The following is a 15,199-nucleotide window of genomic DNA, read 5'->3' on the forward strand; positions in this document are numbered from 1 at the left end:
AGCTAATGCTAATCGCGTCTAGCGCCGCTAAGCTAACTCAGGTATTACTTGTAATGGGCAGTGTTGGGCAAGTAACTAGTTACTTTGGTAACTATTGCGTTACTTTCAAATAATTTTTAAATACTGATGTGTCAAATAATTTGGACCCCATCTCCATCCCTCTTTGACGGAACTTAAAATACATGTGCGTGTTCAATTATTTATGATAAATCTGAGTATTATAATGAAATGGATACTCAATACATAACAAACAGAAATCCACAGTGCACAAATCTAAACAATTTTATTGGAGATATTATAATTACTATGCTTATAGAGTGGATTGATAAAAATAACACAATATATCTTTTGGAATTTTTGATATTTATTGCACCTCAACAGGTCACAACTAAGCAAAATTAAATTATGCTTGTAAAGCAATGTACCAAAAATAAATAATACATATATTTACTCTTTGTAGTGTAAATTAGGGGGAAAAAACAGTAGACATACTGTACGTATGTTTTTACATAATGTGTGCAAGGACAAAGTTTTGATTTCAGAGGTGGGGGGACAAATGTATTTTTAATAAAACTAACGCTTTCAGTTCACTGTGTTTTCTAGTAGTTGTTCTAGTTTTCTATTGCTACTTTTAAGTTTACTGTTCCCTTTTTTGGTTTGACTTGTTGTAAATCATGTAGCAAAACATTATCACCCAATTCTAATCCAATAGTAATAACAACAACAATAATAATACATTATATTGATCAGATTATTGAGAGCTTTGTAAATGATGAGGAGGAGGATCTTGAAGTGGATATACTGCTTTATTGGGAGCCAGTGAAGGTGTTGCAGGATGGGTGTAACACATTTCTTTGAGTAACTTATACTTTGACTTCTAAAGAAGTCTCCTGTGTCACTGTCCACTTTTCTTTTTTTAAACATCCTGGCTGCGTCTAATTATCAAACACACACGCACGCACGCACATACGCACACGGACACCGATTCAAACGTAAATGTAAATGAAACCTCTGATATTACAATCCTTCTCACTGACGTCAGGCAGAACAAACTCCCAACTTACAGTAGCAGACTCCTGTAGGACTCCTGACCGCAGACTAGCAGACCGGTGTGCAAGCAAGATGGAGTGACAGCGGGGACGGCCAATCACACAGGCTTCAGCTTGAGCGGCCGTTTTCCACTTGGTCCTAGTGCTTGACCCGTCTCTGTTTACTATAGCCGCTAGCGTAACATTTGTTTTTTTCTGCCTTCAATGAAGTAACGCGACACATTTTTTGGCAGTAACGATAACGGCGTTATAATAATGAGATGAGTAATCAATTAGACTTGTTACTGAAAAAAGTAACGGTGTTACTAACGCCGCTACTTATAATGCCGTTATTCCCATCACTGGTAATGGGAATGCTAATGGTGTAGCTGGTTAAAAGAGTTTAAAAATATATATAATCTATGGTTAAAGATATGTAGGTGATGTGATAGGTAATTGTCATGGTAAAATATTTATCCTGTATTGTAAAAAATGTACAGACTCATTTACAATGCTTTGAATGCTGTATATCTTGCATCTGGGTATAGATATGGAAGATATAGAGTGAAATAGAGTGAAAAGTGGAAGTAAAAAGACGTCATGATTTGAATAGAGAGTAATGGTTATTGTTCTGCACTCTGTGGTTTTTCATTTTGCCGGATTAGGTGTCACGGTTCTGCCAGGACAGTGGGAGGGATTTTTGTGTTTCTGTGTTGTGTGTTTTCCCTTGTCTGTCTTCCCCCTCCTTTTCCCTCTCAATCTCCAGCCGCTCTGGGGGGCGTGGCCGGTGGGCAGAGGACCAAGTGGGCACACCTGATGCCAATCATCAAGATCACCAGCAGACTATTTAAACCTGGCGTCCTCATCACTCCGGCGCCAGATTATTTCGTCCCTACGGTGATGTGTGAAGCGCTGATCTTCGTCTCCGCAAACAGTGCTTTCTCCTGCCTAGTCGTAATCTTTACTAACGCCTTTTTTGTGACTTCGCTCTCCAGAAGGACTCCAGCGTTCTTCCGTTGGACTCATCCCTGCCTGCCAGTCCACCTGCTTGCTCGTCACCTCAGCAGTCCTCTGCTAACCAGCTCGAACGGACACGTCACCCGCACCAGCCTGCTGCACCATTCATTTCTGGTTACAATAAACATCTTAAACCTGCCTTCTGCCTCTGGTCTCTCAGTCCGGGTCCAATAGACAAAACACAACATTAGGATTTGATTCAGATTCCAAACGGAGGAGGTTCGGTGGCGAGCCAGAAAGGACAAGTGATTCAGACGGAACGGTGCACGGTCTGGCCAACTGTGGGATCCACTCTGAGGAACTTTAGACATCATCTCACTTCACTCGTGATACAGTTAAGAATATAACACAAAAATCTACCCAAGTAGTATGAACAGAACTGAAACTGAACTCTGACCGTCTACAAAGAAGGAGGGACCCTTTGCTTTGAACTTTATTTTATTATTTTTTAACTTTTTGATTTTGTGTGTCTTTTATTTTCATACACTGCAAAATATTAGTCCATGTTTCAGATAACAGTATTGGTTGCCGTAAAAGTATACATTTTGTATTTGTAGTTTCTGAAAATATCTGCCGTTGTCTCTGTATTTGCTGGGGCGGGTACGGCGATGCAGTTCATTTCCATACTGATCACCGTTGGCCATTCACGCGCCATTGGCAAATCAGCTGCATGTTAGAAGCGAAACACATGGCTTCTTATTCAGCGCCCGTGTCCCTCGCAGCGGAGGAGTTGGAGTGGAAGATATCAGACGCTATATCAACGGTTACATTTCAACGGGATAAAGACAGCGAAATGGAGGAAATCCGTAACTTTGACTGCAAATGCTAAGGAAGAAGAAAGGAGAACTCTCTCCTTGGAAGACATTCATGTAGCGACAAACTTTCTCAAGAGCTTATGTACAGCATACGGACATTTTTCACTCTGTTTCATTGCAGCCATTTGCTTAAATCAAAAAAGTTCATTTTATTTCTCATGAATGTACACTCAGCACCCCATATTGACAGAAAAAAACAGAAATGTAGACATTTTTGCAAATTTATTAAAAAAGAAAAACTGAAATATCACATGGTCATAAGTATTCAGACCCTTTGCTCAGTATTGAGTAGAAGCCCCCTTTTGAGCTAGTACAGCCATGAGTCTTCTTGGGAATGATGCAACCAGAGATGCTCAATTGGGTTTAGGTCAGGGCTCTGGCTGGGCCAGTCAAGAATGGTCACAGAGTTGTTCTGAAGCCACTCCTTTGTTATTTTCGCTGTGTGCCTAGGGTCATTGTCTTGTTGGAAGGTGAACCTTTGGCCCAGTCTGAGGTCCTGCACTCTGGAAGAGGTTTTCTTCCAGGATCTCTCTGTACTTGGCCGCATTCATCTTTCCTTCAATTGCAACCAGTCGTCCTGTCCCTGCAGCTGAAAAACACCCCCATAGCATGATGCTGCCACCACCATGTTTCAATGTTGGGATTGTATTGAGCAGGTGCCTGGTTTTCTCCACACATACCGCTTAGAATTAACACCAAAAAGTTCAATCTTGGTCTCATCAGACCAGAGAATCTTATTTCTCATAGTCTTGGAGTCCTTCATGGGTTTTTTGGCAAACTCTATGCGGGCTTTCATATGTCTTGCACTGAGGAGAGGCTTTCGTTGGGCCACTCTGCCATAAAGCCCCGACTGGTGGAGGGCTGCAGTGATAGTTGACTTTGTGGAACTTTCTCCCATCTCCCTACTCCATCTCTGGAGCTCAGCCACAGTGATCTTTGGGTTCTTCTTTACCTCTCTCACCAAGGCTCTTCTCCCACGATTGCTCAGTTTGGCTGGACAGCCAGGTCTAGGAAGAGTTGTGGTCGTCCCAAACTTCTTCCATTTAATGATTATGGAGGCCACTGTGCTCTTAGGAACCTTGAGTGCTGCAGAAATTCTTTTGTAACCTTGGCCAGATCTGGGCCTTGCCACAATTCTGTCTCTGAGCTCCTTGGGCAGTTCCTTTGACCTCATGATTCTCATTTGCTCTGACATGCACTGTGAGCTGTAAGGTCTTATATAGAGGTGTGTGCCTTTCCTAATCAAGTCCAATCAGTATAATTAAACACAGCTGGATTCCAATGAAGGAGCAGAACCATCTCAAGGAGGATCAGAAGAAATGGACAGCATGTGAGTTAAATATGAGTGTCACAGCAAAGGGTCTGAATACTTATGACCATGTGATAGTTCAGTTTTTCTTTTTTAATAAATTTGCAAAAATTTCTACATTTCTGTTTTTTTCTGTCAAGATGGGGTGCTGAGTGTACATTGAGAAAAAAAATTAACTTTTTGGATTTTAGCAAATGGCTGCAATGAAACATTTAAAGGGGTCTGAATACTTTCCGTACCCACTGTAAGCTGTAATGGGAGGTTTTTGGCTCGTAATGTGGGCATCTGATTTAACAGTAATGCGCCAAGGGGCCTGTTGGCATTGCTTGAATTGACTGTGATGCTAATGCGTTAGCAACTAGCCTACCTGAGGACAATAGGCTAGTTGCTAAATCATTAGCACTAGCTACTTAGACGGTGCCTGCAGGCTAACAGATACCAGATATCACTGAGTGGCATCTGTAGGGGGGAGGGCTTATCTGAATCAAATGAGCACCATTGTGTTTCCATTCTGGCCAGGTGAGGTGAGATTTGTAAATCTTTCAGGCCAGTTTTCTCAGTGAACGGTTTTCAGAGAAGCATACATTCAAATGGCCACAACTTCGTCAAATATTATTTCAGATTTCCATGTGTTAGACATCATTAGAAAGCTTAGAAACTACACTTTCAGACTCGAAATGCCCCGAGGTCGACTTGTTCCTGGTTTTGCCATGGATGGTCACCTATGTCAATGGTAGGAAACATTTACTAGGACTACTGGCTAATTGGTCACAGTCGAAAAGAGTAGTCTGACTTATTTCCAAGGGATTTATGAGCACATCTCTAGTAAAAACAAGATTTAAAGTGGTGCATTTGTGTGATTCTTTGTGGAGAAATGCTGTTTTACAGATCTGTCGATTAAATAAAGTAATCGATTAGTCCACAACATTGTATGAGAATTAGTTGACTAAGACTTTCTATGGCCGCAGACAGTCCTAACATTGACTCTCTGTTGAACATGCCAAAATGTATCTGAGGAAAAGATGTTTCAGTTGAGGTCAATCAGGGTAAAATCATACATATGTTGTTGTTAGTGACTTTGTAAATGACAGCCCATTGAACGAACATACATGTAAAGAGAAACACACACACTATTAGACTATTAATTAAAACGGCAAGCAGTATCGTGACGGGCCCTCGCTCATATGCGGCCGTGGAGTGCTTGCGGTCACACGGCAGTGTCGTGGACGCTACCTGTGCTGCGGCAGCCTGCTCGTGGTGCAAGTTGAGACACAAGCGATCGACATTCAAAGCCATCTATGTCCCTGACTGCTGTCTGAGGTGCATGCTAAGTGTGGAGCAGATGAGACAATGAATAAAATCATAAGCAGGTGTGGAAAGTTTCATGACTGTTGATCTGGTGTGACCCAACGTGAAACTACATTTCAGTCACAGAGCTCACACACGTCCATGCCTTCCTGTCATCTGTCATCCTTCCCCTAGTGTGACCCCTCCTCCTCCCCCTGTGTCCTTTCTGCAGGCTGAAATGAGAGGAATTAGTCCAAAAATAATCAGGTGTGGCTTTTACTTGGAAAAAGTCAAAAAACTGTGACATTTCCTGTCGCCAGTAGGTGGCGCTCTGACTGTGAGTCAAAATTGCAGTGCAGATGTGTTCAGGACGACACTGTTATCAAGTATGAATATTTTGGAGCAGATCGGAGAAGAAACACTGAAGTTATAACAGTTGAATGCCTTTGGCGAAGGTTCAAAATAGTAGTTCAGTCATGGCGTCGCCCTGGCCACGCCCCTAAACTTTTGGCGCATCTTTGGGTAACTTTTGTCCTAAAGGCCTTTCCAACCATATATCCAAATTTGGTATCAATCGGATCAATGGTATAGTCCAAGTTAGATTTAGTACAACCCCTGTGAATGGCCAAAAACGGCCAAAAATGGCAATTTGGGGAATTTTTTGGAAGAGCCCCACATTACTTGATTTTGTTGAAACTTCACATGTATGTTCTATGAAGCTATGGCAACATAGGTTTTCGAGTATCGTAATTATTGGGCCAAAGGTTATGCAGTTATGCTAATTGCGTTTTGGTGGCAAAACCCTCTTATGTTCATTGACCGATATCTTCTGAATGAAACCATATTTTCAAAACCTTTTTGGACCATGACCTCAGCTAGGACTAACGAGTACGCACACCAAATCGGATCAACGGTGTTTGAGAAATGCGCAACATCTGGTTTTTCATAAAATCCAAGATGGTGGAAAATTTCAGTAGGCGTACTTTGGTACTCCAAGAGGATTTTTTGTAGAGGACACTTGTCTGCACATGTGTGCAAAATTTCATGTCAATCAGAGTTACGGTGTGGCGGGGCTGGCGAATAGACACGCTAGGTGTCGCTAGCATGCAAGTTTTTCGTGGCCGAATGCGAAACCGCTACCATATCGCAATTTCCTGCAATTTCTACGCACACACCAATTTTGGTTAGTTTTTTGATAGTTCAGGCCTCCAAAACGCGAGTTAAATTGGCGTAAGAATAATAAACATTCGAATAACAATAGGGTTCGCAGCCCGATGTTGTCGGCATTCGGGCCCTAACTATATCAGATAGAGGTTAGATGCTGTTGCAGACTGTAAAAAGTGTCCTGTGCTTATGTACAACATTTACGCTTGTTGGAAGTTGGAATGTGTGATGACGTAGATATGTATCATCTTGATGATATGATGAGATGCTTTACCTTTGCTTCGGCTGCGTCCTCTCTGCCAAGGTCCTGCTGCCCAACCTCCTGTAGCCAAGGCCAAAACCCTATACAAGTACTCTTGAAAAGTGTGTGTGTATGTGTTTGCACATAGGAGGAAGAGTTTGGAAGGCACATGGGAAAGGGGAGAAACAGAGAACAAGTTTTTCCAAATATATATGCACAAAAAGATGCATTGCTTAAACATGTTCTCTTTAAGATTATGATTTACGGTTACATGTACAAACAATATGTCAATCAATTACTCCTGTGTGCAAGTATTTTATTAAGAAACTAAAATCCGCTGCAACTATCAACATAATGAACATTATAATAGAGCCATAATGTTGGTTTCGGTAATTTTTAATGATATTATATACAGTGTATATACATTCTAAAAGTTATCTGTGGTGTAGGTTGATCATGTATTGTGACTGAGATATTTTACAAAAAGGGACAAAAAAATGACTTAAAAAAAAGAAAAAGAAAAAAGAAATCTACACTGCACATAGTTACCAGTGAAAGGCTGCAGGCTGCGATCTGTGGCTTGTGTCTTCCCCCCACTATACACCAACACTGAATCGTTTCCTCTGCAGTTATACCGGCTTTCACTGGTGGGACAGCCATCTAAATAGACTCTAACAGAACGGTGGGAGGCAGCGAAGAGATTAACACTTTGACTGGCAGGAGGGTTTGTTTCATCACTTCGTATGGTAAGACCCCTTATGCAACCTCCTAGGCCTGTGAGAGAGGAAAGGAGAGGAGAATGTGAGTAGAAGGAGGAGAGGAACACGAGAAGGAGAGAAAAGCGTGAAAAAGAACAGAGGGGAAAAGGGGGAGAACGTGAGAAGAGAATATCTTTATCAAAACTTTTTACAATCGTTTAAATAGCCACTATTATCCTGCGCAGCCTGTGTATACTGCATCAATCACTATCAAAGGAAACACGTCTTCTTGGTCGAACACCTGCCATTTAGACAGTGTTAAAGTACTGACACTACGTTCTCACCGTGTTTGTGACTCCGGCTGTCCAGAGCGGGATGCGTGAGTTCCGTGGGCACGCCCCCTAAGTATAATGGCGAATCAACTCTCAGCCTCACCGATCCTCCCACTCCTCTCGTCTCCTCTGACCAGTCATTGACTGCCGCTGAAATGAGCGAGCCGCGTTTTGCCAGTGAGAGCGGTTTCCAGTCTCCATCGCAGTAGCTGAGCCCCACCCACATGGTGAGTTCAGTCACACGGCCTTCAGCGGAAAGAATGAAGGACAGGAGACCGCCTTCAAGCTCCACCTAAATAAAATAACCAAAAAACAACAAAGATGACAAGATAATGTCTTTATTTAGGTATTTTCAGTAATTAAATGCACATTTTTTGCTGTGTCTTTGCTCTGTACCAGCATGTAGTCATCAGTTTGTGCATTATATGTAAAGAGCAAAAGTGCATTGAGCTGGTCTGTCCTGAAATCCATAGAAATGTCAAAGTCCTGTCCTCCACTGAATACATCTCTGCCCATCTCCAAGTAACCTGCAACAATGACAAAATCAGAGTAAAGAACATTTTATTATCAGCCTAAGGACTAAAGAAAGAAACATTTTAAAAATATAGAGCAAATATTAAAAAGTGACAGTAAAATGTTGGATGAGCAGGCACTTTTACAAAGCAATAATGGAGGAAATGTACACTGATGAACCTGATCTTTCACACAGAGACCAATTAACTTATCATCATCATATTTATGCAACATGAAAACACAACCTCATTATCACCATCTTTGGCAGCAAGCATCTTATTAAGATATACAGTGTTGCCACTGTGCATTAGGGACACTAAAAAAACACTTTAAGCTGTATCTGAACATGCTCATGAAAAAGGACATGAAGCTTTTCTCTGCAATGCTAATACCCTGTCACATGTTGCCATGTTTATATATCACAGTATATAATTTCCCTCTAAATGGGCATACATCTCTGTGGCATATAGTAATGTTAGCGTGCATTGTACTTGTGAAACAAGTAAATTGACAAGAATCAGCATGACCATTTATATTTACAAATGATCCTACCGTGACCCAGAAAATGGGCTCCCTCCACAGTTTGAATAGGGCATCCCTCCCAGCTTCCATACGCTGCCACCTTCTTTGTGACTTTTGTCCAATCTAGAGATTTCCATTCCTCTGAGGGGCTGTCAGTGGTCTTAAACGTGACATCTCTGAGGCAACCAGAAAAACCTTGTTTCACTAGCCGAGCATCACCTGGTGAAACGGACAAGAAAAAATTTGTCAGCGTTAATTGCCATCCAGTTCCTATCCTACAAATGGCCGTGAGTTACCAAGTATCAGTCCCTTTATATGAGAATGATGGCAAATGTTATGAAGACAAGTAAGCTGGCTGGTAACGTCTGGTTCTAGTGAGACCGGACCCAGCAGGGTTTATATCTCTCCATAAATTGTACTTTAGAAGGATAGAAAACTTTACTTAAATCCAGGGTTGCATCAATAACTTGTCATATAGAACGAGTGAAGATTACTTTAAGAAAATGTCCTCCTTGCAGAATGAACAGGATAAAAAGTTCAAATCCAAGCCAGGTTGAGATGGCCAAAATGTATCAAATCCCTTCAAATGTTAAATGATAAACAATAACACACAATGCTAATCAAAGAGAGTGGGTGACGATTGACTTACCCGAATCCTTCCTTTGCAAAATAAATTCCCCAGGCAGCCCTCCAATGAACACCCCTGTGTTCCCACCGATGATGGTGCTGCCGCTGGAAGCTGAAGCACTTCCTGGTGGTGGAGGAGGTGGGATGTTGTACATAAAAGTGGTAGGCAAAGCAAAATTGTGGAGTTAAGGGGAAGGAAAGAAAGTGTTATTTGAAAACACATTAAAGGAAAACTGAGGAGAGTGTTTCTGTGTGTGTGAAGCAGTATAGTGGCTGGAATTAACCTGGCTAATACCTCCATGTAGAGCTGGAGGATTACATATAAATACATGCATATAAGTACATACACACTAGTCACATCCAAGCACAGGTGCATATCCTTGCATGTACAGACGTTACATGGAATAGATACACACACACACTGGTCAGTATGAATATGAAAAGTTACCTCTGTATTGATTGTTTACAATGATTGTTCCCAGGGCCCCTCGCCTTGTAGCTATGATGCTGTGCCATTGTCCATCATTGTAGTGGTGCCCTCCATCGCCCTGTACACTCACAGCCACCACTGAGCCCTATACACATTCACATTCACACACACACACACACACACACACACACACACACACACACACACACACACACACACACACACACACACACACACACACACACACACACACACACACACACACACACACACACACACACATTACAAGCAGGAAAGATTTTCTAACACCTATACGAGAATGAATAGAATCCATCTAAGGAGCATGATTTGAAATGTGGCTATGACACAAAGGATTGTTCCATTCAGGCTATATGGGGGTGTTGAATCCCTGACTTTACATGAAATTGCTTAGCATATTTTAGTATAAATATCAGCCTATTAATAACACTAAAAATGTTTAAATAACTCATTTGTTTTCAATCGATCATTATACGATCAGTTGCCTAACATACATTAATGGTGTTGTGAAGACGTCCTCTGGCAAAGGTCTCTCATCTATGTGTCTTGACAGTAATCGTTTAAGTAAATCTATGACCTTTGGCTCAAAACAGATAATTTTTCAAATCACAGTGCAATCAAGCTATGTAACATTTCAGATGGTCACTTCTTTATCCCTTTGTTGTGCAAACAATGTTAGACATTAAGGGTCGATGGCACTCATCCTACTGGCCGCCCTCAAAAGGACACAAACAAGCACATATAATCATCAAAGTGTTGTTACAGGGCTTTTTGCTACCTATTAAGTATGACATCATTGTTGCGATCAGCTTTTAGCAAGTGGGCAAAGAGTAATTTAGTAAAACAAGAGTAACATGCACACTCAAACAAACGTACTGACAACATACTGTATATCCACACGCGGTGATGAAGATTTAATGATGAGATCAATAAATGTATGAATGCCAGATTACATCAGCCTCTGACATGTTTACTGCCATTGCCAGACAGCTCTACTTAACAAGACAACATGGGAGGAGTATCGCCATCGCTTCGCTCTCTCTCTCTCTCTCTCTCTCTCTCTCTCTCTCTCTCTCTCTCTCTCTCTCTCTCTCTCTCATATACACATACACACAAACAAACCCGTTGGAATCCCTTCTGGGAGACACTCTGGCACTACTGACGTGCCCTTGAGCAAGACATTTAGCACAAAATTGCTGGGCAGAAAGTGCCTGAATCGCTAAATTTGTTCCATCAACATATAGCATCAGCTAAAACCAGAGAGGCCCCAATGCCCATTTTCTTTAATATACAGTATGTGCTGCTAGAAGCTGATGGTCGCACCCACACACCAAATAAACAGCACAAAGTGCTCTCTCCTTTGGTTTTCCCAGCTACACTTGGCAGCCCACAAAAGGCTGTGAGCATACCTGTGTGTGTGTGTGTGTGTGTTATAGTGTCAGGGTTTTCCAGGCTCAGAACAGGTCTTTACGGGGTGACTATGCATGACGGTAAGCATGATTGGTCCATGTAAGTCTGTGTTTTCTAATTTGACTGAAATCTTCATATTTTTTATCATTTGATGAACAAAAATGTCTGTTATGTTTGAGTGAATGGAACCACAAAACTGGTTCAAATAAAATTATCAGAAAAGAGTTCACATCCTTCTTGAGAGCATGTTGCCTTCCTTTGCTGGCAGACTCCAAACTTGGATCCCATTAGCTCCACAGGAGACCATCCTGGCCCAGTCAAAGTAACGCAGATTAGTTGGCTGTTCCAGCGTCAGTCACATGTGCAATATACAGTATAGCAGATATTGATGAGAGGGGAACTGACTGCTGGTAGCCACGTCATATTTAACTCCTCCAGAACATGACTGGTGAATGGCAGTCATTAAGTTTAAGTTTAAGTAACATCTGTTTGAGATTGATTAAAGACAGAAAAGGAGCTGTAGTTCGCATACTGCCGTGCTATATTATTTGTAAGGTTAATGATAGATTGAAAAGGAGCAAAATATTGAAGATGTGTGTGAGTGTGTGTTTTCCTAAGTGGACAAGAGCTTGATTGGAATAATAAAACAACAGAGGTATAGCCTCCTTAAGGGGAGTGTCAGCTTGCGGGTCATACTCCAGTAAATGCACATTTAAGGAGCACAATTTAGGATAAATGTTGAGCATCTGTTGTTGAAGATTACCAGGTTTTCTTCCCCAAAGGCTCAAGGACTGCAGACTTACAACATTATAGATTTCACAGAGCGCAACCGGTGTCGGCTATGAGACGCATGGCTGGTAGAATAAAATACAATTTATATGTGTTTGCCATTTATTGTGTACTCGTAAATGTATTTAACAGATAGTTCAGACATCTAATTTTGAGACTGTGATGAGAGTTACATGTGTAATATAGTATTTCTGCTTGTGACACATATGTGAGTCTCTATGGTGAGATGGTAAATAAAACACCACTCACCTGCACCAATAGTGTGTGAACTGTGTGTGTGTGTGTGTGTGTGTTTTAGCATGTTCGTTAAAGAGTCTCTGACAGGAAGCTATTGTACCTTCAATATTTGATGTGTCTCTTCTGTGTGTAACAGTACATGTTTCTGAGTGTCGCGTGTGCGTGCACGTGTGTGTGTGTGTGTGTGTGTGTTTGTGTGTGGCAACTCACATGTGCACATATTTATGAGCATATCACTTTCCTGTGTCATGCTAAATTACCCCCCTGCACTGGTAATCCCATTAAGGCTAGCTCAACAGGCTAATAGGGGGAAGTAATGGGCCCAGCTATATGTATCTAGGGGAACACTAATAAGCCGTGACACCACTCCCACTGTTAATTACCCCAAACTAGTCTAAACAAAGGCATCAACCCAGTTGGAGAAGCTGCTCCATCGGCCATCCAGCAGGACATATAACCACAGACGCACATATTAACACCGCGAGTCAACAAGGGTCTTTTCAGTGACTTACACTCCTCAGAACACACAGATACATCCCATGGTTACATTTTGATGAGGGCTTTTTGCTAACGAGTATTGGATAGTGATGAGAAAGGAAAGTGGAAGTGTGTGTATGTGTGTTTGTTTGAGTGTGTAATTAGTTGGTGGCCTCATGGAAGTATGTGTAATCATCTCCCATCATCACTTTCATCATCTAAGTCGTTGACTCTTGAACCCCTCTACATGCGTCTGTATGGATGGATAAGGGGAAACAGGGCTGTGTGTGTGTGTGTGTGTGTGTCACACGCAAAACTTAATTAGCTTGCAATTGGTATTCATGCGTGGTGACTGCAGGGAATGAGTTAATTGCAGTCCAATTCAAACGTTGACACACTTTCAAAGTTTTTTCCCCTCTCCCTGACAGAAAGCAATGAGGGGCTACAGATCACATTTATTAGATGAGAGCAAGTGAGAGAAAATGGGAGAGAGAGGGGGGGGGGGGGGGGGGCAAAGCGAAAAAGACAGAGACAGAGGCAGATCAGACTAAAAAAACAGATAAAGACAGAAGAAGGTGAGCACGTAAGTAAAGTGAGCAGAATTAAATAATAAGGTAGAAAAGGTACATATAGAATAAGGTACAAAAGATCTAAAGATGTATAAACATCTACTTTGTTACACACTTGTAAAACACAGAGATAAATCCGGATTCCAATCAGGTTTTTGATGGCACATTTTACTGCTGTTTATGAGGTTGCATTAATAAGAAATGATGGATTCATAATATTATGCATATCAGTCATGTAATGTCAGTACTTTGCACTCACGCTTAAAGAAATAAATAGGAACATACCTGTGGATCAAACACAAAGTAGGGGCGTCCATGTTTGAGCTGAATAGCCAGGAACTCTTCCTGATTTCCCGGAGAGAAGGCGCAGAGCATTAGGCCGTCTGGGGAGCGAGTTCTGAAGCTCAACTCAACACCTGAGACGAAACCGAAAGAGAGCAAGCAAAACATATTTAATACCTTCCATTTGTTCTGAGGAATGTCTAAATAGTACTTTCAATACATGTCAAATTGTATCATATTGCCGTGAAAATAATCCATATACAATAAAATTAAACTGGCCTTGTTAAGACTTAAAACAGCACTTAAACCTTTTGAACTCTACTGGACCCACAGTTCTGGGAGCTGTTAGCAGGATGCAAATCAACAAGGGACCTATGGTGTCTCAGTGTTCAATCTGAGCATTTATACACTCACTGGCCACTTTATTAGGTACACCTGTCCAACTGCTCGTTAATGTAAATTTCTAATCAGCCAATCACATGGCAGCAACTCAATGCATTTAGGCATGTAGACATGGTCAAGACGATCTGCTGCAGTTTTAAACCGAGCATCAGAATGGGGAAGAAAGGTGATTAAAGTGACTTTGAACGTGGCTTGGTTGTTGGTGCCAGACGGGCTGGTCTGAGTATTTCAGAAACTGCTGATCTACTGTGATTTTCACGCACAACCATCTCTAGGGTTTACAGAGAATGGTCCGAAAAAGAGAAAATATCCAGTGAGCGGCAGTTCTGTGGGCGCAAATGCCTTGTTGATGCCAAAGGTCAGAGGAGAATGGCCAGACTGGTTCGAGCTGAAAGGCAACAGTAACTCAAACAACCACTCGTTACAACTGAGGTATGCAGAAGAGCATCTCTGAACGCACAACACGTCGAACCTTGAGGCGGATGGGCTACAGCAGCAGAAGACCACACCGGGTGCCACTCCTGTCAGCTAAGAACAGGAAACTGAGGCTACAATTCACACAGGCTCACCAAAATTGGACAATAGAAGATTGGAAAAACGTTGCCTGGTCTGATGAGTCTCCATTTCTGCTGCGACATTCGGATGGTAGGGTCAGAATTTGGCATCAACAACATGAAAGCATGGATCCATCCTGCCTTGTATCAACGGTTCAGGCTGGTGGTGGTGGTGTAATGGTGAGGGATATTTTCTTGGCACACTTTGGGCCCATTAGTACCAATTGAGCATCGTGTCAACGCCACAGCCTACCTGAGTATTGTTGCTGACCATGTCCATCCCTTTATGACCACAGTGTCTTCTGATGGCTACTTCCAGCAGGATAACGCACCATGTCATAAAGCGCAAATCATCTCAGACTGGTTTCTTGAACATGACAATGAGTTCACTGTATTCAAATGGCCTCCACAGTCACCAGATCTCAATCCAATAGAGCACCTTTGGGATGTGGTGGAA

The 15,199-nt window shown here is 41.9% G+C and overlaps 1 protein-coding gene across 1 annotated transcript in view; it reads right to left on the reverse strand.

Annotated features, from left to right (window-relative positions):
* Positions 1-15,199, reverse strand: part of ush2a (Usher syndrome 2A (autosomal recessive, mild)) — a 273,785-nt gene that overhangs the window by 140,975 nt on the left and 117,611 nt on the right. The window contains 8 exon segments of the mRNA XM_084005786.1: positions 6,895-6,975; positions 7,411-7,635; positions 7,904-8,183; positions 8,288-8,418; positions 8,957-9,145; positions 9,576-9,677; positions 10,002-10,128; positions 13,790-13,920. Coding sequence (XP_083861912.1) covers positions 6,895-6,975; positions 7,411-7,635; positions 7,904-8,183; positions 8,288-8,418; positions 8,957-9,145; positions 9,576-9,677; positions 10,002-10,128; positions 13,790-13,920 — 1,266 coding nt within the window.

Source organism: Eutrigla gurnardus (genome assembly GCF_963514095.1).
Source record: "Eutrigla gurnardus genome assembly, chromosome: 1".
Taxonomy (NCBI): domain Eukaryota; kingdom Metazoa; phylum Chordata; class Actinopteri; order Perciformes; family Triglidae; genus Eutrigla; species Eutrigla gurnardus.